The sequence below is a fragment of the Erpetoichthys calabaricus genome, chromosome 5, assembly GCF_900747795.2.
Source record: "Erpetoichthys calabaricus chromosome 5, fErpCal1.3, whole genome shotgun sequence".
In the NCBI taxonomy this organism is placed as follows: domain Eukaryota; kingdom Metazoa; phylum Chordata; class Cladistia; order Polypteriformes; family Polypteridae; genus Erpetoichthys; species Erpetoichthys calabaricus.
Window position 1 is genome coordinate 51,952,631 of NC_041398.2, and position 26,928 is coordinate 51,979,558.

General features: G+C 37.1%; 1 protein-coding gene across 1 annotated transcript in view; it reads right to left on the reverse strand.

The window, feature by feature from the left end:
• Positions 1-26,928, reverse strand: part of pcgf1 (polycomb group ring finger 1) — an 80,776-nt gene that overhangs the window by 18,421 nt on the left and 35,427 nt on the right. The window contains exons 3-5 of the mRNA XM_028801525.2: positions 17,292-17,444; positions 14,576-14,647; positions 13,817-13,922 (exon numbers count right to left, since the gene is read on the reverse strand). Coding sequence (XP_028657358.2) covers positions 13,817-13,922; positions 14,576-14,647; positions 17,292-17,444 — 331 coding nt within the window. The remainder of the gene's footprint in view (positions 1-13,816; positions 13,923-14,575; positions 14,648-17,291; positions 17,445-26,928) is intronic.

Here is a 26,928-nt window from a genome sequence, read left to right on the forward strand (position 1 = left end):
GATTTATCTTGCCATATAAGTGAACCACCTGTGGAAATAGTCTTGAGAACACCATTTCTTGGTTTTCAGCATCTAGGTAAGGCAAAGTGCAAAACTGGATCAATTACAGTGGTCTCTCAGAGAAAGTCCAGGTCATAATTGTAACGTTTTAAAATATGTCAGAACTCCACTTTTAAAAGCAAATCTGCAGTATTTACTGACACAGCTATTTAAGCCATTTGTTTCAAAGGCTAAATCAAACACAATAGTTGGGATATTTTCATCACACAGCATGGTTGTTGCCATTCTGAGAGGCTTCAGCAACTTTATCATGTCTTCAAAATCATTTACATCTATAGATGCCACAGCAATGTCATTATGATTTGTGTAGACTTCCGGACTCAGCTGTCTCATCTCAATAGTATGTTTCTAGCAAATTGTAACTGCTATTCCATTTCATGTGTATACTGTCAGAAGTCTGTTTTGGCACAATCAAGTCAAATAAAATTTTTTTGCTTTATTAAATGGCAGTAGCTGTAGGACTGCAATGGAAAAATGTTGTCAATCTCGGTACTCTTCTCAGTGGTCAGTTTGTAGAGAATACCTGTAGAACTCTCTAAGTGAGTAAAGCATTCTAAGTGTAGTCCTAAGCCACTCACATGAACAGCAATACCCATACTGGACCCAATTGATGGATGGGGTGAAAGCTTTTATTTATTCCCTACACTGTTATTGTCAGTTTTAGCACCTCACCAATGTTTGACCCTGTCTGTGTATGATTATCGCCGTTGACTGCCATATTTAACTTTCAATCACCTAGCTGTTAGTGATCTGCAATAAAAGGAATACGACATTTGGTAGTTCTTGATGGTCATGTGTCTGTGGTCAGATGAATCAAACTGGCATTAGCAACGACATTCATAATTGTTTCTTTAGTTCACTGATACAAAGTCGCCAATTTACCTAACATGCCTATCTTTGGATTGTGGGAGGAAAATGGAGCACCCGGGGAAATCAACACAGACATGGGGAGAACATGTACACTCCACACAGGGGGGACCCAGGACGTGGACCCCGGTCTCCTAACTGCGAGGCAGCAGCACTACCACTGTGCCACACTGCCACCTTTATAAGGCAATATAATCCATAAAAGCTTTTGCCCTCACTGATGATGAAGCAATGCAGTTAAGACAGTTTATTTTAATGTCTTTTGGCCTTGTTTTGTTACTGGTGCCTGCTTGTACTCACTGTGGTGGTGAAGCAAATGTGCTGGCATGTTACATGTGTTTTCATTACTGTATAGCAGTAATGTGTTGCAGATAGTCAACATGTTGCGGAGTTACAAAAAAAAAAACTGTCTATAAATTTTACAGGTAATCCAAAAGTTTTCCACACTTTAGATTTGAAGGGAAGGGGTGGGTTTTTAATTTCAGTATGTCCATCCGTCTCTTTCATATCTGCCCTTGTGTATCAAGGAGGAATATTCTAATCAAATTTGGCAAAACCGAATGAGTGATGTATCACCCCTTTTGCATAGTGGGGTATGCACTGGTTTCTTTAAAATGAGGAATGCCAGTAGTAGTCAGTTGGTTACATGACAGCGCTTTTACAAATGCATAGGTAAATGGACACTAGAAAACAGAAGAAGTAATCATACCAGGATACATTGAATCAGGACACAAAGCAACAATATTTAAACAATTTTTGCATGAAAAACAATGTGGCTAAGTATGACGTGCCAGTTAAGGAACTGATAAAGAATCCAAATGTACTACCTTGACACTCTGACTATGAAAATAAGGGATGGTAAAAATCCAAGAAAAACTTTTGTATAAAGAATTATTTATATTGAATTCTGAACTTAATGTCAAAACTTGAAGATTTAATTGTCAGCATATTTTATCATACTCTTCAGAGCCCTAGAAGGTCACTTGGACTGCACTGTACCTCTGGAATGTCTGCGAGGATGACAGAAATGATTTATGTTTATGTAGCTGGTTGCTGTCTAAATATTGGGAGATGGGATTTCAAATGTTCAGCATGCGTTCTTGTTTTTGCGATTAGGATGCATTTTGTTACACCATTCTTGCTCTTTGTCTCGCTGCATCCATGCTGGAAATAGTAGCGTGGCAGATTGGAAGTGGGATTTAAAGCAGCCTGTCCCATGCAGCTGAATCTATTTCTATTTTTTTCTTAACTGTATTTAAAATAACAGCGACATCATGAGCTGGTAAAGAAGTTAAAGGTATTGACTGAAGTCACATTAAGTTATTAGAATATTAAAGTATAGATTCCAATTACTCTATAAAATACTAAAGTACTAAAGTTGTAAAGTCACAACTTTGTCACTGTTCAACAAGGGAGAAAACTAACAGTGCAAACCCTTTGATTTGAAACACATTTTAAAAACTCGCATAATTTATTTTATGAAAACTAAAGCATTGTACACTACTCTGTCTTCCTGTAAACTGATTTAAGAGTGACCACTTTGTTACCAGAACAAAGAATAATGGCCAAAGAGGTGACAAGATGCATTAGGAACAGTAAAGGTGAACTAAAGTGAAATATGAAATGTTCCAAATTTATAATTTCTCAATTATTCATATGTGAAGAAGTCAATAAGCTCCCAGCACTTAGTGGGAATATTAAGAAGATACTCTGTGATTTGGAAACTGTAAAGAGAGAAACACTGCTTAAATTGAAAAGGCTGAAATTAAACAAATCTCTGCAACCAGATATAAATCTTAAGAATGTTTAAGAAGTTTAGTAAACAAATATATAAATCCTTTTCCATTTTTTTGAATATCACTACACATTGGTGAATTTCCAAAGAACTAAAAGCTAGTAAATGCTGTCCCATCATAAAAATTTTTATTGGCTTTTAGGCCAGTAAGTGTAACATACATCATGGACAAATTAATGGAAGTAATTATTAAGGAAAAAAATCAAGCTTCCTGTGACAACAACAGGTGTATCAGTGAATAGTCAAATTTGGTTTAATATACAGAAATTGTGTTTCACTAAAATGCTTCACTAACATAAAACATGATCAGAAAGGTGCATGTGAAATTATTTATCTTGATTTTTAGAATGTTTTAAAAATGTACCACATAGTCAGACTTGTGGCCAAACTAAATCCAAGTTATATTTCTTAAATACATAAATATGCTGAAAATAAAATATTTACCCTGTCACAGTATTTGTCTCTATGTATACATATGTGAAATATATGTATGAAAATTAAAAATGACAAATATTTGGTACTGTAGTGCATTTGCTTTTCAGTTTTTACTCTCTTACAGCTCAGAAAGTATGACTAAAATAGATTTAATACAAAACTACAAAAATCATGGCAAACATTATTAAAAAAAATCAAATGCCCATACCATAACTCACAATACAGTGGACCCTTGACTTACAAACTCAATTCGTTCGTGAGGGCTGGTTGTAACTCAAGTTGGTTGTAAGTCAAGACTGTTTTTCCCATAAGAAATAATGGAAATGCCCTTAATGTGTTCCGAACTGCCCACAGCAACACTTACTTAACTTTTTTTTAATAGAAACGGGTTGTATAATGTGCATAATTTACCAAAAACACCAATAATTTTTCTAATGTACTAACCAAAAAGTTATAAAAAGTGCTTAGCCTACCAGAAACAACAATTTCATACTGTACTCACCATTTAAGTTGACATCTTTGGCTTGCAGGAAGGAAGGAGGAGGAGAATGAAATGGAAGGTGGTTATTGTTTGGAAGGAGTTTCCTTATACAAATCTTTTCCTTGTAAAATTGTCGAGATGGTGGATTTCGACATGCTGTACATATTAGCGAGATCGGTCACACGAACCGATCTCTCATATTTCCACACAATTTCCTTCTTCGTTTCGATTGTTCGCTTTCTTTACATTCATTACCTTCACTTCCTTCCTTAGCAATTATCAAAATAAATTATATAAATCACTGCACTGACCGAAAATACGTCCACAAACACATGTATCTGGGTTCCGACTGACGCTTACAAATGCTCTCGGCTGTTTGTTTACAATCGCACAAGCGGATACACGTGACCGCATTCGGGTCGTAATGCAAGATGTTGGTCGTAATTCAAAACAAAAATTTTTGTCGTAAAGCAAGGTGTTCGCATGTCAGGCCGGTCGTATATCAAGGGTCGACTGTACATGTTGCACAGTATCTTTTCATTTCAGATGCCAAAGTTGATTCCTCTCATTTGAAATACTGCAGTTTTCTTACTGCAAAGTGCAAGTGTGGCAAGTACTGCCCAATGTTTTGACTTAAATCTAGTACTAGCCACACAACTATGCTGCAGGATTCTGTCCTGATACACAATCATCTCCAAGATATGATACCCCTCCAGAGTAAATATCTACACTATTTACTGTATAAATGTGTGAGACACCGGAGATATTTCTTAATTCCAACTGTTTTCAAAGACTAGCATGAGCAGAAAAAATTCACTTAATGACTGCAAATTGTCTAGATCCTGATGATGCAAAAGAGCCCTAAACAACTACATTCTAAATAATATGCTTTAAGATACAGACAAGCTGGCATTTTTTCTTGGAATTCTTCATTTCTTTGTATGCCAGACATATTTCACATTTGCCTAACGTCATCTATGGCAATGTTCTTCTTGGAGAGTTGTGGTGTCTGTGGTGTACTCCCATATACACCACTCATTGAATGTTTACTACTGAAAAAAAAAATGCCTGATTTACTTAAACAGTATCTAAGATTATTACGGGTAGTTCAGAGTTCTAAAAGTTTGGCTAAATTTGTCAAAGTAATAAATAAGTGAGTTTTAAAACTACAATATGGCAGAGAAGTGTAGATGTACAAATTACTTGCAACTGAGCTACTACAATGGTCTTACGATGACAATTAAGACCAGTCCAACACAATTAATTGAAGAGAAAGCCATGAACTGAAAAACTATTGTATAAGCTTATCTACATGTACCATATGCTTTATACTAATCAGAATTGAGTGGTAAAGCCTTAACAAAAGCATCTATGGATGCACAGCTGCTTTTAGTAAAAATATTGCCAAGAAACCGAGCCTGCAAGTCATATGTTACTGGAGTGTGTGTATGTTCAAGAAATGTAGAACAAATTACAGGAGATGTGGCAAAAACCACATTATATCACACATATAATATATAGTCACACAAGTAAATGACCATCATGAACTAGAAAGACCAACAATTCAGGAAAAAAAAAACAAAGGGAAATGCTGCAGGTTTGCAGCCAATAAATCAACTATAGTCTAATGCAAAAAAAAAAAAAATTACAAGGGCCAAATGAAGAGTTTGGAGACTATGCAATTAAAGAGAGATTACCATACCATACCATTTTTATTTGTTAAGCGCTTAAAAACACAGCATTACAACTGACCGAAGCGCTGTACAGTTAAAACAAGCAAGACTAAAAGCAAAACATTAAAAACAAACATTAAGAGAGAATTAAAACAGAGACACTAAAAAACAGGTCAGGGGACCCAATAAAACAGATAAATAGCAAAAAGCAAGTGGAAATAAGACAGGTTAAGAATTAAAAGCCAATGTGAAGAAGTGAGTTTTTAGGTGTGATTTGAATGTGGCGACTGAAGCGGCTTGCCTAACCACTAAAGGTAAGGAGTTCCAGAGCCTGGGTGCACAGACAGAAAAAGCCCTTTCACCACGAGCTTTAAAACGTGCCTTGGGAACGGTTAGGAGCAGCTGATCTGCGGATCTAAGAACACGAGGGGGATTGTGACAATGGAGCAAGACACTCAAGTAGGCAGGGGCTAGACCATTTAGTGCCTTATAGGTTAAGAGGAGTATCTTAAAATCAATTCTGAAGCTAACCGGCAGCCAGTGTAGGGTTTTTAAAATCGGTGTAATGTGTTGGCTTCTGCTGCTTCCAGTTAAAAGCCTTGCAGCCGCATTTTGAACCAATTGGAGTCTCGAAAGAGTGGCTTTACTAATACCATATAGGCAGGAATTAGAATAGTCGAGCCGGGACGTAATGAATGCATGGATTACTGATTCCAGGAGGTGGTAAGGCAGAATTGGTTTGAGTTTGGCAATTCGCCTGAGATGGAAAAAGCAGGATTTTACTGTGCAGTTGACTTGAGCATCCATTTTCAGGACCATATCCATTTTGATTCCAAGATTGGAAACAGACGAAGTTACTGGAATGGGAAGAAAGTCGAGGCCAAGGGGTAGGGTCTGTTTGCGGTCGGGACTAAAAACAATGACCTCGGTTTTTGAATCGTTCAGGTGAAGGAAGTTTACAGCCAGCCAGTCCTTAATGTCAGATAAGCAGTTGAGAAGAGGTTTAGTGGAGTCAGTTGACTTGAGGGAGAAATAAATTTGGCAGTCATCAGCATATAGGTGATACGAGATTGCATGTTTTCTAAAAATTGCACCTAAAGGCAGGATGTAAATTGAAAAAAGTAGTGGCCCCAAAATGGAACCTTGGGGGACACCACATGGGAGTGGGACTGATTCAGATGAAAAATCATCTAGCATGACTCCAAGAGTCCTGTTGCAGAAATATGACCTGAACCAGTCGAGGGCTAAGCCAGATACACCAGCCCAGGATTCGAGTCGGGAGATCATGATGTCGTGGTCGATTGTGTCGAAGGCAGCAGATAAATCGAGAAGAACCATAATCACGTAGAGTCCTGAGTCCAATGCCAAAAGGACATCATTTAGGACACGTAAATGCACGGTTTCTGTGCTGTGTTGGGGCCTAAAGCCTGACTGAAAAGGGACTAACTAAAAATAACAGAAGACTGGATACTAAAACAACACACAAGTAACATATAAATACTGTGGGATAATTATAAAACAAAGTAAATGAAAATAGTTTGTTTAAACAGTAGTTAATTTTATATAAGAAAAAAAAACATGTAAAACTGTTAATTTCAGTAGAGTACAATCATAATAAAAGGTCTACTGATGGCTGTATAAAATATAAACTCTTTAGGCTAAAGGTAATAAGCACCGCAGTGCTAACATATATTATATTACTACCTGTGCTTGAGTTACAAAAAGCACAGAATGGATGTCAAGTATATCACTGAAAGTTTAATATGTTTTATTTCATGGTACCTCTCATCATTCTCTAACTCCTTCAACACCATCCAACCTCTGCTCCTTAGAGACAAGCTGACAGAGATGGGTGTAGATTCATACCTAGTGGCATGGATCGTGGACTATCTTACAAACAGACCTCAGTATGTGCGTCTCGGGAAGTGCAGGTCTAACATTGTGGTCAGCAACACAGGAGTGCTGCAGGGGACTACTTTCTCCGGTCCTGTTCAGCCTATATACATCGGACTTCCAATACAACTCGGAGACCTGCCACGTGCAAAAGTTCGCTGACGACACTCCTGTCGTGGGCTGCATCAGGAGTGGGCAGGAGGAGGAGTATAGGAACCTTATCAAGGACTTTGTTAAATGGTGCGACTCAAACCACCTACACCTGAACACCAGCAAAACCAAGGAGCTGGTGGTGGATTTTAAGAGGCCCAGGCCCCTCATGGACCCCGCGATCGTCAGAGGTGACTGTGTGCAGAGGGTGCAGACCTATAAATACATGGGAGTGCAGCTGGATGATAAATTGGACTGGACTGCCAATGCTGATTCTCTGTGCAAGAGAGGACAGAGCCGTTATTCAACATCTGCAATAAGATGCTGCAGATGTTCTATCAGACGGTTGTGGCTAGCGCCCTCTTCTATGCGGTGGTGTGCTGGGGAGGCAGCATTAAGAAGAAGGACGCCTCACACCTGGACAAAGTGGTGAGGAAAGCATGCTCTATTGTAGGCATGGAGCTGGACAGTTTGACATCCGTGGCAGAGCGACGGGCGCTCAGCAGGCTCCTATCAATTATGGAGAATCCACTGCATCCACTAAACAGTGTCATCTTCAGACAGAGGAGCAGCTTTAGCGACAGACTGCTGTCACTGTCCTGCTCCACTGACAGACTGAGGAGATCGTTCCTCCCCCAAACTATGCGACTCTTCAATTCCACCCGGGTGGGTAAACGTTAACATTATTGTCTGGTTTTACCTGCATTTTTATTACTCTTTAATTTAATATTGTTTTTTGTATCAGTATGCTGCTGCTGGAGTATGTGAATTTCCCCTTGGGATTAATAAAGCATCTATCTATCTATCTAAAGCACTGTACAGGCAGGAAACATGACTGTAGGACAAAGGCATTGGTTCCAGCTACAAGGTGAAAACCAGACACGCTTTGCTTTCTCCAAAGAAAGAAAAATCATATCCCTAAACTGCTACATTTTTAGGATACTGCTACTTGAAAACTTAAGCTAGTGCAATGTGACTGTGATATTTATTTGTACTTGTTTAAAAAATGAAGTAGAAAAAAAATAAACATATCAGGATCTCAATATTGATTACATCTTGCCTGAAGAAGGGGCCTGAGTTGCCTCGAAAGCTTGCATATCTTTTCAGTTAGCCAATAAAAGGTGTCATTTTGCTTGGCTTTTCTCTACATTCATAATGGCTAACACGGTACAACACCCTAGTACTAGGATCTCAATATGAAAGAGAAGATATGTTTATATATTTCTGTGGAACTTTTCTTGATTATTATGATTAATTTCAAGCACTTGAATATGTTTAAAAGAAACCAGAAAGTGATTATGATTTATATTAAACATTTATCATTTGCTATTGTCATTAAACAATTTCTGTCAGTTATGTTTGTTGGAAGAAATAGTTGTAACTGGAAAATTACTGAAAATAGAAAAGGTGCTAATTCTGACAAAGGAATACATAAGTAATATTTTATTTGTACATTTTCCCTAAACTGCACTTCTCCATGTGTATTAAAATTAAAACAATGACTTTATTTGGAATGGCACATGAGATACTCTATATCTAGAATAATATTAAATACAGAGCAAACATTGAATTAACACTGGTCATTTCATATGCAGATGTACTATTAAAAAATTTAACTGCCTATTAGAGTTTTCAGTTCCAAAAGATTTCCTGAAAACTGTAGAATTCATTTCAAATTAGATCACATAAAAATGCATTAAAAACTATACAGAAAATATGAAAAAAATCCTTCATTTTAGAAAATAATACCAACACTTATTAGCAAATGTTATAAAAACCAAACCTGTCATCTCAACAATGCCAATTAAATTATTATATTTTGCATTGCTGCCTTAATCCCAGGGCACTAGGTTTAATGTGTGGCCTGTGCATTGACAGAATGCAGTCTGCACTTTCTCCTGGTCTCTGTGTGGGAGATCCCCCAGGGGTAACAGTTTTTCTCCCATATCTGAAAGACGTACATGTTAGGTTAGTTAGTGACTCTGCAATGGATCTGACAGTGCAAGTATGATGGTCTGGTACGATTTCTTAAGTTTTGTCCTGTTTTACACCTGATTATTCTGGGGTGAGTTTTACCATTTTCCCCCAATCCTCAATTGGAAAATACAGGTTCAGTAAATGAGTGGATGGATGCAGTTCACCCTAGATCAAATGCAAAGTATAAATGTGTCCTGCATGATTATAAAGGTGTAAGTGACTGTGCCTTGCAACAGATTGGCTCCATGTCTGAGGCTGGCTACTATGTTGTGCCTGATACTGCCAGCATATAGGTCAAACAACAATACAAAAAAAATGACTGACCTTTAAGCTTAACCATTTAACTGACTGCTGCTGCTCTTTTCTGAACTCTATGCTGCCATTTTACTAATTATTTTGAGAATATAACAAATACAATGTGATTGTTTTTAAAAATTGGTATTGATTGCAAGCGAAACACAGCTGACTCAAATTCACTGGATTGAGAGAAGAGTTTAGTCTGAGACAAGAAAGTCAATAGCTAGGCTGATTTTGTTTTCTGTAATACTTATTGATTGCCTAAGCTCATTTTCTGTGTTGTAAGAGGTAATCAAGAAAGTAATCAATGTCGACAGGTTGTAAGAGTCACTGAAGCATAGTTAGTGCCTTTTCCAGAATAATTCACACTAGGAAAAACAACACAGCATTTTGAACATTTATTACCAGTTACTAAAAGCCTACCAAGGGATACTTGGGGAAAATACAACTTGATGATAACAGCAAATACAGATGTAAGTGCAATATTACCATTTTCAGTTTATCAGATTTGTTAATTTTTCACCTAAATATAGATGGTGGTCCATAGACGCTTATATCTAATTGCACCGCTTAAATGAATAGTTCACCAAAAATATTTTTATAAGTTATGTACTGTATCCCATGTAATTTGTAGTGATTGCAGAGAAAAAAAATAATCTCATGTTTTCATGGAGAATAGACAGACAAAAGTCTGACATAACAGAACCCAATGGTGATCAGTGCTGTATAAACAATAGCAAATGATGTGAAAAACTTTTATATAAAAAAAACAAAAAAAAAACAACAACAACTCACATAACTCATGACCCCTAATCCATGTTATCCTTTTTGCTAAAATACTTTTAAACAGATAAATCCAGAAACATCAGTGCACATCCATTAATAAGAAAATGCATTCCTGTAATACCGTGCTTCTGAACTGAAAAAGGGACTCTTGAGCAATGAATGAGAGAGAGTGGAAAATCTTTGGTCCAAAAGCAAAGTATTACGGGAATGCCTCTTTCCTGTTTTGAACCAATTTCAAATTTGCCTTCTTCTAGAAAAAGTAGTTGCCACGAAACTTCAGCCTCACTTACACATGACAATTTTCTGGCTTTTCTCCAGTCAGAGTACAGAAATTGCAACAACTCATGTTGTAAACAATACTTTAATGTTTCCTGATGAAGAAAATGCAACAACAACTATGTTGTTTGATTTTAACACAGCCTCTGGCATCATAAACCACTTTATTCTATTATACAGGCTGGACAATTACACTGGGCTCTCAGGCACTGTCCCTCTGTGTGTGTGCTTTACTTCATATTTGCTGCTCAAAGTATTCAGTTCAGTTTAGCCCTGTATGTTATTCCTTAACCAACTGAATCAGCCCACAGCACTTAACTGGGATCCTGAATTGCAAAATATCAAGTTATTTCCCACAGACTCTGTCTGCCATCTGTTATTGTCCACAGGCTACATTTTTTTCTTCTTCATCTGTCCATGGAACTAATAAAGGCTTGCACTTCATTCTTCTTTATTTTGTTCTGTTTTGTTTGATAACTTAGGAGTTTCTCAATAAACAGTCAAACTCCATTTACAGATATTTTTATAAACTGCTTTAACGTAGAGAGCTTGCTAAATGTGTAATGACAATGAGAAGGAATATTCAACAATTGTTAGTTGTTTATTAGTAAAGCAAGTAAAGCCTTACTGAGACATAATTTATATAAAAGAATAAGTAAAAAGAAGCTGGAGAAAACAAAAACTGATTAATAACTGCGTTTGACAAGTTTGAACAAGTTGTCTTAGTTTCTTATGTGTAGCACATGTAGAAAGAGGCAGTGTGCAAGGCTTCAATTTCTCTTCGATCATGTCACGTTGCACTCACACTGTACCCTAATTTTTGAAGGACAAGGTTTCTGAGTGGCATATTCCTCCCATAATCTAGCAGTTTTCACTTGAGTCTTTTAAGGACTGCTGAAAAAGTAATAAGCATGTCATCCTTTAAAGAAGCATAGTGCAAAAAAAAGTAAAACAAATTAATGAAATATAAAGAACAGAAAACAGATTTTTTAGCCTACATTTGAATACATACAAACTATGTACTAACTTTTATTTTATGAATACAGTAATCCCTCGCTACATCGCGCTTCGACTTTCGCGGCTTCAATCTATCGCGGATTTTATATGTAAGCATATCTAAATATATAACGCGGATTTTTCGCTGCTTCGCGGGTTTCTGCGGACAATGGGTCTTTTTACTTCTGGTACATGCTTCCTCAGTTGGTCTGCCCAGTTGATTTCATACAAGGGACGCTATTGGCAGATGACTGAAAAGCTACCTAATCAGAGCACACAGTTAAAGTTCCTGTGTGCTGACTGGCTCAGCGACGGAGTGCTACATTAACCAGGAAGTCTCATCTCACTCATTCAGCATTAACGTGCTCCTGCTACTGCTTCAGGGGCCGTGTCCAAGTGCCAACAGAAGATGCAAATGATTGCAGAAAAGGTAAAAGTTTTGGATATGTTCAAGGAAGGGAACAGCTACACCACTGCAGGACACCATTACGGCATGAGTCCATGATTTTTTTTATTTAAAAAGGAGGAAAAGCATATAAGATCTACAGCCGCAGTGTACTTTAACCAGGGCGCAAAACGAGTTGCAAGTGGACGTGATAAGGCAGTAGTCTGGATGGAATCTGCTTTAGGGATTTGGATTGAAGACTGCCAAAAGAAGAACAACGGCGATGCTACACAATCGCCTGAAGAGGCTCATTTAGAAGAGCTGAAACGGTCTCCTTTGTTGTGCAGTAAAATTAAACTCATTGTTATCGGACAAGTCATCGTGTCATTGTTGGTGAGTAACCATAATTAATTATCTACGTACAGTACTTATTACATGTACATAGTTTAGTGTCACTGTACACACATTTTACTGTATACAATTTTTCTTGCATTGTACGTATTTATTGCTGGTGGCCTGTCTGTCGTGATGGCTGTAACATATGTGATACTGGAGACGCTCGATATCTTTAAAATAATATTTAGGTTTTACTGTATATAAACTGTGTTTACATACATAATTTCAACGAATCTTACCTAATATCTAAGAGAATACAAAGGGTTTATGCTGTATAATTGTGCGTGAAATGTTTATAATAGTGTGGGAGAGTTTATAAGGGCTTAAAATATATAAAAAGAACCATATGAACATATGGTTTCTACTTCGCGGATTTTCACCTTTCGCGGGGGGATCTGGAACGCAACCCCTGCGATGGAGTAGGGATTACTGTACTCACACCTAACCTTTTGGCTAATCTGACATCCCTAATGACCCTGGGCTAAGAACAGTTGTGGTATGCTACCTAACTTATGGTTTTGTCAGCTTATTACTTTAGCTATGGATGACTGCTGACTTTGGGTATGTCCTGCTATCTGTATTTCATCTACTTATTTATTTCTAATGCAGTACGATTTTATTTTTCAAGTTGCATAATGCTATGAGCAAGCCTTGTAAACATTCATAACAGAACACTGAAAATTACCACATAGCACAAAAATGCACCTTAATTACCTCCCCAACTTGTAAGTATTATTTGAATTTTGCAAATGCAAGAAAATGCCGATGGACACCTCAAAATCAGTCTGACCATATTTCTCACAGTACTACAAACATAGTGCCTGAAATTAAAATATCTAAAAATTAATATATGTGAATAAATATTTATATATTTAAATTACAGTCATATGTCAAACTGCAATGTATTTACTCACTAATACGGTGTAATCCTTTAGCAAAGACAAAGAAACATGCCTATCTGCTGACACTGCAGATTGAAGGTTACAGAGAAGTCTTCTTATTTGCACAGCACAACCATTTGGGCTGTTTCAAAAACCTGATAGGCTGAGGCCACAATTGAGAAACTTGATTATATAATGACAGCTGTCATTTTCATATGAAAACAGGTGGTTGAATCAGTAAACATCTAAAGCTGACATACAAATAGTCACAAAGTGTCATTTACAATATAAGTCATGTTACATGAGCATCTGTAGGACTTGCACTTAGTTGAAATTAAACGAATAAAACAAACAACCAGGCAAACAACCAAAAAAACTGTTTTAGCAACTAAAAAATAAATTAAAAACAAGGGCTCAGAATTACTATTTCATTAAAAAAATTAATAAAACAACATAGAATCGATTTACCTTTGTCTTTCTAAACACAAAGAAACCTGTTCATCATATCGATAGTAATGGGCCTTAGAATGATCAAAACTGGTGTAAGGTAATCCTGCTGGGTCTGGTATTGAATCTAAACCAAAAAAAAGCATATATATTTTAAAGCACTTTCACCATCAGTAGATAAAATAATAGCGTGAATTTTATTCAAAGACAAACTGAAAATATGAAAAGAATGATGTGAGTAGGCAAAGATGAAAGTTACTGTAAATTCATTTTATTGGAACTAATAAGAGCAAAAAGATTTGTGAAAAGTTTAAAAGAATTAAAATTCCCTTGTCTGTCTGTGTGCTATCTTTCACAATTCTCTCTATATCAATAAGTAATAATAATAATAATAATTCATTACATTTATATAGCGCTTAAGCATAAAAAATACATGAACAGATGTGTTGTATTCCTTTGAATAAAATCTAGTTTTTAATTTACATTAATCTTCTTCAGATGGTGTAATCTGTTACCTCATTTATTCATTAAGTAATCTTTAATAATTGTATGATTACTGACATAGTGCAACAATTTTGCTGAGTCACTAAACAAAAAAAAGAATACTGTAGTATGCTGTTACACAAAAATATATGTAAGTATTACTGTAAAAATTGCTAGAAAGCACCACAGCATGAAATAAAGAATGCATATTTACTACAATGGACTAAAGCTATTTAATAGAACCATTCACAGATTTCTGTACACCAGTATTCCCCTTCAAAATCGGAAGTGACATACCTTCATTTGTTGGCTGAATAACTCTTTCTAAGCCTCGAGATTGATAGAACTCTCTAATTCTTTTTTCTTCATCTGTTAAAAAGATAAAGCAACAGTTACCACTCTAAAGTTAACACGATAAAACAATAATAAAAGTAAGCATACTCTCAACAATTATGGTTGTTTTTGCTAGGTATTGCAGTTTCACTAATGCATTAACAACAAACCGAAGATGAACCTAAAACCATGTTCTGAAAATGAAATTTTGGAAATTTCAGGGCAAACTATTGAAAGAAATTTCTGTGATTTTTATTACATGTGCCAGGGATTAGTCAATATCTTGGGGCAATAACCTTCTCCTTAAATGAATCATCTTTAGGTCCTAACTTGGGGAAACTGCTGTCTAAACAGAGATTCCCAGCTTGGCTTTGTTCACGTGCCCTGGACAGAGTAGTTTACTTGTATATTTCTGGGACAGTGTGCTTGTGTGAAAGGGACTTAAGTGAAAGAATGGGTAGTTCTGGAAAGAAGAAAATTGCCAACAAGTTTTCATGCCAGGCAAGATAACTTGGAGAAAAACTTGGGAAAGCAATCCGCTTCAAACCTGTGTCTTTCCTTCCTTCCCTTAGTTTGCCATTTCTCAGTGCAACTCTTTTCAAAGAGTCTTCAAATGGGGTAATAAATAGCAGGAATAATGTATTTTGTGCTCATGACAACAGCATTCTCAATCAAAATCATATCAATGGATTTCAGGTAAAATATCCAGCTGTATAAAACTTTTCTAGAAACTGACTGCTTTTCACTTCACAGGAAATTACCCTACAACTTAAGAAATATCTAGCTGTACTATAACATTCAGCTTAATGATTTGATTACTTTTAGATATTGAAAAAGTTCAATTTTTACCTTATTTTGCAATTTCAAAAAATATCTAAAAGCTAGTATAATAATATGCCCATTTGGAACTAAAACCTAAAATCAATGTAACCTAAATAGATTAATACTTTCATTTATCAATACTATACGACACAAAGTGCAGTGTAGTACATGTGAATTTAGAGATGGGAATGGTGAAAACCTAAGGCATTCAAATTGTGAATAAAATAAAAATTAAAAACCACTGCTTTTCATTATGGGCAAATAAGACGTATGCCAGTCAGTACTCTGGTTTTGTGATATATAAAGTATTCTTAAAATAACAATTAAAACATTTATGTTTTACACAAAAATGATATGTGCTAGATAATTTCAGCACAACATTAACAGTTACTACAAGGATAAATGACCATAATAAAATGCTTTGAAGCAATGAGCTATGGAAACTTTCTGCTTATAGGTAAACCAATTTGTGCTGTTCCGCCTGCTAGTCACATATGGCCAAGACTGTGAAGAATGTATTCCAAACAGCTTGGCTTCAAGCAACGATCAGACATGGATGTTTCTCTGTAATGATGTTGGCTGCTGTTTGGTACAGTTGACAAATGGATTAGACTGAACATTTAAAATGTGAAATATTTAAAAAGTTGGCTAATGAAAAAATATTGAATATTAATGAAACAGTTGTCTGCGTTTACATTTCTATACCACAATAAATGATCAAGAACATGTCTTCAGGTAGCACATGTTGTCTCGATCTATTTATTCATGCAGTGTACTGTGATGAGTCCTGATTTTTCTGTGAAATCAAGTTTGTATTGTCTGAATTATTTTCAGATACACTAGAATAACTTTCTGAGAAATATCCTTAATGTAAAAGCTTCCTCAACTGAAAAATAATGTAGAAATTAGGGTGATTATTGGAAGGTTTATAGTCACTAATGTAGTACAAGTGTAAGAGCCAAACTAATTACGTTAATGGTAAATTCACAAAAGTTTTTGCTTAATTTGAACAGACTATAGGTTTCACATACCTACTTAGATAATGGAAGATTCCATTTTACTCCAATAAGCTAACAAGTTAATGGAATGCTCTTAATGTTCTGCTAGATCTCTGGATTGACAAAAGAATGATCTCAGGTTATTTGTAGACAGCTAGATAGAAACATGAATTGCTAGACAGAAAGTATAAAGAGATAGTTTTCTGGCCATTACATGTGCACAGTTGTAGGATATGTGATAACATACAGAAACTTTAAGAAATGTATCCAAGACTGTTAAGCCTTAAACAAAATATCACACACAATAAGTTTGCGCGTATTAACAAATTTCTGTTTGCTTTGAATTTTACTGAAAAATTTAAACTAAAGACATCAGGACTGTGGAGTTTGTTTTGTACAAGAGTAATACTAATTGCCAGAACCTTTCTGGTAGCTGCATTTTGAACTATTTTGAAATACCAATAATATAGCTTCACATTCCATACTAAGTAGAAATTCACATATTTCACCTTGAATTTAACAAATTCTTCTTCTTCATAATAATAATAATAATAATACACACCAGTTAAACATGTACACTTAAAATTAACAGATTAAAAGCATGTTCCTAAACATTACCTAAATAAATGATTGTATGCGATTGTGTTGCATCTTCTTAAATGTACAATATCATCTGGCTATGGTTAATTTATCCTAATTATTTCTTAATTTAACATTAGAAAACTGAAATAAGCAAAGAATATCAAACAGAAATGGGAAGGATTATATTGAAAATCCAGCAGCATAGTGAAGATATTACCTAAGATTCTAGAGATATGCTTTAAAGAAAATAAAATACCAAATGAACTCTGCATACATACTCTCCTGTAACCCTGGGACCAATTTGTAGACAATATCCTGCATCACTCTGTCTAGCTTAAGATTCAATAGAGGCTGCGTTTCATGTATTTTGATGTTGCACATTGGGCAGTACTTGCTTGTCTGTAAGTATTTTACAATGCAACTCTTGCAGACTGAAAAGGAAAGAAAACAAACAATTAAAATTATTAATATAAATATTTATTTCAACAGCTTATCCCTTTATGCACACCAAATAAGTTAATTATATAGTAGGTGAATTAGAACACATAACACAAAAGAGTAAATACAAAAATTTACAATAATTAGATATATATTTTTTCTACCACAGGGCACATTCTATACATAACCAGAAAAAAAGTTTTAATCTTTTACTGCTTCAAATTGCTTAAGGAATTGCATGATGTGAGTTTGACTTGAAAACCTTCAGAAATATGCAATCTATCAAACACTGACTAGTCAACAGGCAAAAATTGCTGGAGGGTATCTCTGTTCATTGCAATACACACTCATTCTAAAACTACAGTATCTAATAAGTAAAGTCAAGTTGGGGAGCATGCACTGGTACAGTGTGTTGCCGCACCCACAACATGACAAAACAACTCGGGATCCTGGTTGGCAACCCCCCAGGCAGACACGCGGTCCAGTCTCAGCCTCCAGAAATGACCCTCTATCTGCCGCAGCCAGGTGTTATGTGGGCGACCCTTTGGCCTGGTCCAGCCAGTCAAACAAACGGTACCTAAGGATTTTCCGGAGAGACACAGTACCAAAAGAGTCCAGTCTTTGTCTCAGGTCACTGGATAGCGTCCATGTCTCGCAACCATATAGCAAGACAGGAAGCACCAGGACTCTAAAGACTTGGACCTTCGTCCTTTTGCATAGATATCGGGAGAGCCACACACCCCTTCCAGAGACCTCATGACACCCCATACTCTCCCAATCCGTCCACTGACTTCATAGGAGTCACCAGAGACATGAATGCCACTGCCAAGGTAAGTAAACTTCTCAACAAGGTTGACACTCTCTGCAGACAGACACTGCTGATGGCTGTGCCCAAGAGGTCATTAAAGGCCTGGATCTTGGTTTTTATGCAGGAAACTTGCAAGCCCAGACACTCAGACTCCTCGCTCAGTCTCTCGAGTGCCCCGATCAGAGCCTCCATTGACTCCGCGAAGATCACAGCATCGTCAGCAAAGTCAAGATCCATGAATCTTCCTTCACCAACTGATGCCCCACAGCCGCTGGATCCCATGACCTTGCCCAACACCCAGTCCATACAAGCATTGAACAGAGTAGGAGCAAGAACACACCCCTGACAAACCCCAAAATCAACTAGGAAAAACAGAGGTTCTGCCTCCACTCTGCATAGCACTCACAGTACCAGTGTATAGTCTGAACATGATATCCAGCAACCTCGAGGGGATCCCGCGAACCCTCAGGATGTCCCACAGGGCAGCTCGATCAACTGAGTCGAACGCTTTGTGAAAATCGACAAAGGCTGCAAAGAAACACTGCCGACATTCGCAATTGCAGTCCATGAGAACCCTCAGTGCTCGGATGTGGTCGATGGTAGACTTCTTAGGCGTAAAAGTATCTAACAAACAACAAAAAACTAAACTCAACTTGTTTTTAAAACATGCCTAAGGAATACACAATATATTTAATTTAAAACAAATTAATCTTTATAAAAATATCCACAGATCTATGGAATTTTTTACATTCCAAACACAAAAATCCCCATACTTGACATTTTGCCACAGTTTGCTTGACATCCCTATCTGACACATCTGGTTAAAACAGGGGAACAAATGACAGGGAAACTGAGATCTCAAAATGCATCAGAGCTGCCTCTACTCTCTTTTTAGGTGAAAACCAGAACAGAATGACCAGGGCTACTTGTTTAATTAAAAAGAGAAAAAAGACTGTGTTACAGATATAAAGAGGAGTCAAGCTTGGAGGACCGCAGTGGAGACCATGTAGTTTATAAAAACAGTGTCAGGCATACAAGTTGAAAAAGACAGTGGTTGGTCTGCCTTTGTTCACAATGGAGCCTTGCCTGCCACACTCTCCAGTCTTCACTGAAGAGCAAAGGAAGGGATCACGGACACTTAACTTATTGAAAATAAGTAAACAAATCAGGAGGCGTAGGTTTGAAAAACTATTTTATGATCAAGAGTCTTAGTTACCTGAACACTCCTGCTGAACACTATACAGTCATATGAAAAAGTTTGGGAACCCCTCTTAATTCTTTGGATTTTTGCTTATCATTGGCTGAGCTTTCAAAGTAGCAACTTCATTTTTAATATATGACATGCTTTATGGAAAGAGTAGTATTTCAGCAGTGACATTAAGTTTATTGGATTAACAGAAAATATGCAATATGCATCATAACAAAATTAGACAGGTGCATAAATTTGGGCACCCCAACAGAGATATTACATCAATACTTAGTTGAGCCTCCTTTTGCAAATATAACAGCTTCTAGACGCCTCCTACAGCCTTTGATGAGTGTCTGGATTCTGGATTGAGGTATTTTTTGACCATTCTTCCATAAAAAATCTCTCCAGTTCAATTCAATTTGATGGCTGACAAGCATGGAGAGCGTGCTTCAAATCATCCCATAGATTTTCGATAATATTCAAGTCAGGGGACTGTGACGGCCATTCCAGAACATTGTACTTCTCCCTCTGCATGAATGCCTTTGTAGATTTCAAACTGTATTTTGGGTCATTGTCATGTTGGAATTTCCAACCCCTGTGTAACTTCAACTTTGTGACTGATGCTTGAACATTATCCTGAAGAATTTGTTGATATTGGGTTGAATTCATCTGACCCTTGATTTTAACAAGGGCCCCAGTCCCTGAACTAGCCACACAGCCCCACAGCATGATGGAACCTCCACCAAATTTGACAGTAGGTAGCAGGTATTTTTCTTGGAATGAAGTGTTCTTCTTCCACCATGCAAAGCGCTTTTTGTTATGACCAAATAACTCAATTTTTGTCTCATCAGTCCAAAGCACTTTGTTCCAAAATTAATCTGGCTTGTCTATATGAGCATTTGCATACAACAAGCGACACTGTTTGTGGCGTGAGTGCAGAAAGGGCTTCTTTCTCATCACCCTGCCATACAGATGTTCTTTGTGCAAATTGCACTGAATTGTAGAACAATGTACAGATACACCATCTGCAGCAAGATGAACTTGCAGGTCTTTGGAGGTGATATGTGGGTTATCTGCAACCATTCACAATCCTGCGCATATGCCGCTCCTGTATTTTTCTTGGCCTGCCAGACCTGGGTTTAATAGCAACTGTGCCTGTGGCCTTCCATTTCCTTATTACATTCCTTACAGTTGAAACTGACAGTTTAGACCTCTGAGATAGCTTTTTGTAGACTTCCCCTAAACCATGATACTGAAAAATCTTTGTTTTCAAATCTTTTGAGAGTTGCTTTGAGGATCCCATGCTGTCATTCTTCAGAGGAGAGTCAAAGGGAACCACAACTTGCAATTAACCACCTTAAATACCTTTTCTCATGATTGGACACACCTGTCTATGAAGTTCACGGCTTAATGAGCTAATCCAACCAATTTGGTGTTGCAAGTGATCAGTATTGAGCAGTTACATGCATTCAAATCAGCAAAATTACAAGGGTACCCAAATTTTTGCACAGCCAGTTTTTCACATTTGATTTAATTTCATATAACTAAATACAGCTTCACTAAAAATCTTTGTTCAGAAAGCACCCCAGTACTCAGATGTTCCTAGGAAATGAAAGACATTCCACGGTTATCTTTTTTGTTGAAAGTAGAGTAAATTATTATGCAGGCCGAGAGGGGTTCCCAAACTTTTTTATATGACTGTACATAAAATGAAATTTCTGGTACACTGTTTGATTTCCAGTAACTACAACTGGGATAAACCATGCTACCTTTGGATGTCCACATATATATTTATTTACTATACCAATAGGTGCATTTACTCCACCTCTGACTATATTAGCATACTGTACTTCATAATAACTTATCTTTCTGTTATTAGTAAATCACCAGATGGAATATTCACTCCAACTTTTAATGAGCAAATCATTATAATTTAGATTACTCTTATTACACATGCCACATTGAATGAGCTTTGATCAACACAGCTAACAGAAGTACTATACCTACAAATACCACTACTCTTTATTTTTTGTACACTATAATGGTGTTAATTCCATTATCCTGAGGCCTCATAAATGTAGAAGGTACATACATAAATCTAATTATCTACATAAAAAAACATTCTCAAACCCTCTTATTCCAATTTGGGTGACAGAAGCCTATTCTGGCTGCACTGGACACAAGGCAGGAAACTAGGGATTCAGTCGACTGCAACACCCATTCAGACATACCACAATACTCACACAGCGGTCAATTTGGGATTGCTATTTAACCTAACTGAACATGTTTGGAGATGTGGGAGAATATGCTAATTCCACAAGGACAACATCCAGGCATGGAATTCAAACAGATGATGCTGGATCAGTAAGTTGGAAGCACAACCAATTTTAGTAAGCATTATGATTAGTTTCAATATAATTAAATTCTTTGCCATTATCAGAATTCACATAAAATATTAAAACACTTATTGCCAGATGCCACTGTTTAGACCTCCACAACTCAGCATTCAGTATTAGAAAAAATGCCAAACTACTCTTAAGTGAGCGTATAACAAAGATTTACTTTTCTTTTCTCTGTTGTTTTACCTATTATCACTTATATCCAAAAATACACACCTATCTGAATAACTGATAAAAATCTATATGGGTATGAGTGACGTAGGCCATGTGTGGGTGCAATTGTACCCATTTGTTCAGTGACCCCACATAATTCAAAAAAATGTTTTAGAAAATTAGCAGTTGTTATGTTAATACAGCAACAAACAGGTTGTAATATTCATATAAATGAAGAAAAAAGACAAGATCTCAAGGTTAGCACTTCAAATGTAACATAAGGCAGCATGTGTGCTTTGGTCTGCTATTAACTCAAATTAACACAAACTCAGAGAATGTAAATATTGAATCCAAGTAAATTCTCTTTCATGTAAAAAACAATCAGCACTGTTGCCTTTCATGAATTCTATGAATTATGTCAAATTAGACAAAAATTAAATCTGAAAAGGCACATTTAAACCCTCTTTACAGTTGAATGAAAAAAGTCATAAAAGACCTGAATATTTTTTTTATTATGTCTCATTGTTTTAGGCAATGTGTGTCACATTAGCAATAAACTAAAATACAAAATAAAGTATGTGTGAAACCACATTTTGGATGAGGTAGCAAAAACGGGCACTGCTGACATTACAAAGGCTCTTTAAAATAGTGTTTTTTAAAGCTGTTAAAGTAAAAATAAAATGCAAATCAGAAATAGACCAATTCTTTTTCATTGTCTTTAGTAAGAAAACAAATAATCTTTTATTCACTGCAGTGGATGCTTAACAATAGTAGTAAGTTAGGGATGTCAATATCATGAATAATAAAAAGAAACAAAATAGTATTTAAGGATGGCAGAGAAAATACTATAAGTGCGTTCTTAGTAGGGATGTCAGAGGAACAAATATTTTGGTATTAAGTCGAAACCAAAATTTCAAATACTTAACAGTACCAACTTTTTTTTTGTAAAACAGAATTGGTTGTACTGAGTGAAAGTCAATACTGCACTCATGTGTGACAGCAAGTAGACAAAGTACTTTGAAAATAAAAATGTAATGATGATACAGCATAACACCAACACATGTCAAAAAAGAAAAACAGCAGGAGATTTTCAGCACAGAACACACACACAGGCTTTCATTATGGAGTTAATTCAGAAGTAAATTGGCATAATGATGTGACTAGTTAGATACATGTTGTAATTGTTTAACTTCTAGTGTCACACATTTGTAAAAGAAAAGAAAATAATGACGAGATTAATCGCTTTTTAATACAATGTCCTATTCAGTCCTGATAAAGGAAACAAGATTTTACATTTATCCCTTGATTGCGCCAATCATATCTACTGATGTCCAAGTATCCAATTATTTTCTAACTGGAATATATAGTTCAGAGTCGCGTTGGATAACTTGCACTATATAAAAATCGTGGCAATTTTCAATCAAAGTGGTCTTTTAGCTTGTCTACACTGAGAATGAAATGAGCTACTTCATTTGTTAACACCAAAATAAAATTCATGTAGTGTTTCATTGCTTAAAAGCGCATCTACCTATTATTTCGACTGTGTTAAAAGAAACATGGGCATGCCCGAGATGGGCAAATCAACATGCCTCATTGCTGAATTAGAATATGAAAACACTAAACTTGTGTCATTTCTTTGGTTTTTGAAGGCAAACTAATATTCATGAGTATAAACCCTAAAATATTATGGCAAAACACACGTTATACAGTTATTTGACTATAGGTAACATCAAAAACTGCTATACAAAAGTTCTTAAATAATGGATTAATGTAAAACTGACAGGATTGATTTTGCACTAGAAGCCGTAAAGTTTACAAAACCTCACAGGGTTACATCATTTAATCACATAGGTTCTCTTATCAGTCTCTGCATGTCTTACCGATATCTCAACCAGGATGAAGGACCACCTACAGCTCAACCCAGCAAAAACCAAGCTTCATTTCTGTACAGCTTGGCTCAGTGTCACTAACACCCACCAGGTCTGTTCGCAACCTTGGGGTGGTAAATGATGAGCAGCTTTTTCTGACCACATTTCTAATGTTTCTCATTCATGCAAGTCTGTGCTGTACAACATCCGCAAGATCAGACCTTTGCTGAAAGTATGCAGCACAAAGTCTGGTCCAGGCTTTGGTCTTAAAATGTCTGGACTACTGCAACTCTCTTCTGGCAAGAGTATTAGCAAATGCTATGAAGCTGCTGCAGATAACCAAGAATGCAGCGGCACGTCTAGCATTTAACCAGACAGGCACATGTCACTCCTCTCTTCAGGTCATTACATTGGCCCCCCTGTAGCAGCACACATTAAGTTCAAATTGCTGATGCTGGCCTACAGAGAAGTCAATGGGTCAGCACCTGAGTATATGGAGACACTGATGAAGTGCTATGCTACTTCTCGCCCACTCAGGTCTACCAGGGAACAGCATCTGGTGATGTTACTTCTACGTGGCACCAAGTCTCAATCCAGACTATCGATTCCCTCAATGTATTTAAAAGTGATCGAAGACCCATCTGTTCTGTGAAAATTTGTCTAACTGAAAAGAAGAAAAAAAAAAAAAACGATGTGCTGCAATACTTTATATTCTTGGTTATTTATTTAAGTTTAATTGCTTTACTTGACTTATCTGTTAAATATTACTCTTTAGGATGTTTTTAAACCACCTAATGATGCTTACCATTCCAAATGTTACAAACCTAACAGAGTGATTCTCTGACAAACCAGATTTTAAAAGCATGTTGTTAGAAAAACAGCTTCAAAGAGTTGTTTAAATGAAAATACCCTGGATTATCTTGGAATTTACTAAATCAACAGTTTAGATATAGTAACATTTGAATTTTTAATTTTAGTACTGAATGAAAGCAGTGTTTTTCAGTTACTGCAGAGAAAATGTCAATGGGTAAATTTAGAATGTACACATGGTAAGATAAATCAGGTAGTCGATATCCTTTACAAACCCTGTACTGAAATCCCTAGATTATAAACCCATTGTTGTAATACTGGGGGAATTGTTGTGTTTCTCACACAGTAAAAATCAAGCTTTGGATTTTATTTTGATATTTATGCATTCCAGTACTACTTTACATAAATTATAGTTTAAGAAATACTTGATGAGTATACCAGTATTTTAAAGCATTTGTTACTCTTTATATTTTACATCCTATTATAAAAAAGGCATAATATTATTACATCCGGCACCGCCGAGAGTGGCAGCCTTTTTAGCAGCTCCGTGTATGACTGTATGTGTATGTGTATTTTTCTACTTTTATTTTTCTATTTTTATTTATTGATCACTCCTATCACTGTTTTATGTGGATTTGTTCACTGGACACACTTACTTTTACAACATTGGCATGGATTTTTACACGCCGAGACTCGCCTATTCAAGTAGTCAACTTCGAGCGCTGAGAACAAATGCCAGTGCCGGTGTGGTTCCCTATTTACCCGACGAGGTAAGAAGGTGGTATCGTGGCAGCAGAGCGGGCACTAAGCTAAAAATGAAGCGGCTTGCGAGAAAGTGGCGTTTTAAGCCTTCGGTGCCTTCTGTGATTCTAGGGAATGTGAACTCAATCTCAAATAAGATCGACGAACTGGCTGTGCTGGTGAAAAATGTCAGAACCTACAAAGAATGCAGTTTGTTGTGTTTTTGTGAAACGTGGCTCACAACTAACATCCCAGATGCTAACGTGGAGCTACCTGGGTTTAGCACAGTTAGAGCGGACAGAGATGCAAGTACCTGTGGGAAGCACAAAGGAGGAGGACTCGCTCTCTATGTTAATACACGGTGGTGTAACTCTTGACATGTTAACGTCAAAATCTCCACTTGCTGCAGGGACATCGAACTGTTGGCCGTAAGTTTACGTCCCTATTACTTGCCCAGAGAGTTTGGATACGTCATTGTTGTCATCGTGTACATCCCTCCTCGGGCGGACGTGGAGTCAGCGAGTGACATCATCCATTCTGCTGTTGCTAAGTTACAAACGCAGCACCCTGAGGTGCTTGTGCTAATCGCTGGAGACTTTAACCATGTGACGCTGGACAAAACATTACCTGCCTTCTCCCAGTATGTGGACTGTAACACCCGGGGAAATAAGACTATTGATTTACTGCATGCAAACGTTAAAGACGCATACAGCGCCACCCCGCTGCCTGCGCTTGGGAAAGCAGATCATAACCTGGTTCTGCTTCAGCCTCACTACAAACCAAAAGTGAGAGTCCTACCTGTAACCACACGATCATTCAGGAAGTGGACCCCGGAGGCTGAGAATACTTGAGAGAATGTTTTGCAACTACAGACTGGGATATCCTGCAGGGATCTCATAGTGAGAACATTGAGGAAGTTGTTGACTGCACTACTGACTACATCAACTTCTGTTTGGACATTGTAGTTCCAGTAAGAACAATACGCTGCTATGGTAACAACAAGCCATGGATTACAAGTGACATCAAGGGCCCTTTGAACCAGAAGAAAAGGGCTTTTAAAGACGGTGATCAACATGAGCTCAAGCGCGGGCAGAAGGAACTCCGAGTCCAGCTCAGGGCGGCGAAGGAGCAGTACAGGAGAAAGCTGGAGCAGAAGTTGCAGAATAACAGCATGAAGGAAGTATGGGATGGGATGAAGATCATCACTGGCTGCAGCTCGAAGCGGGGTACCACCATCGAGAGAGACGTGAAGAGAGCAAACCAAATGAACAACTTCTTTAACAGGTTTGACCACCCTAACCCACTCTCACTCTCACCTCGGAGTACTGCACCCTCCACACATCCTTCTGCTGATACCAGCATAGGAGAGACATCCCCACCCATAATTACAACAGCGCAAGTGAGCAGAGAGCTGAGGAGACTTCGTGCCAGCAAAGCAGCCGGTCCAGATGGAGTATCGCCACGACTGCTGAAGGTCTGTGCATCGGAGCTGGGGGGTCCTCTACAGCG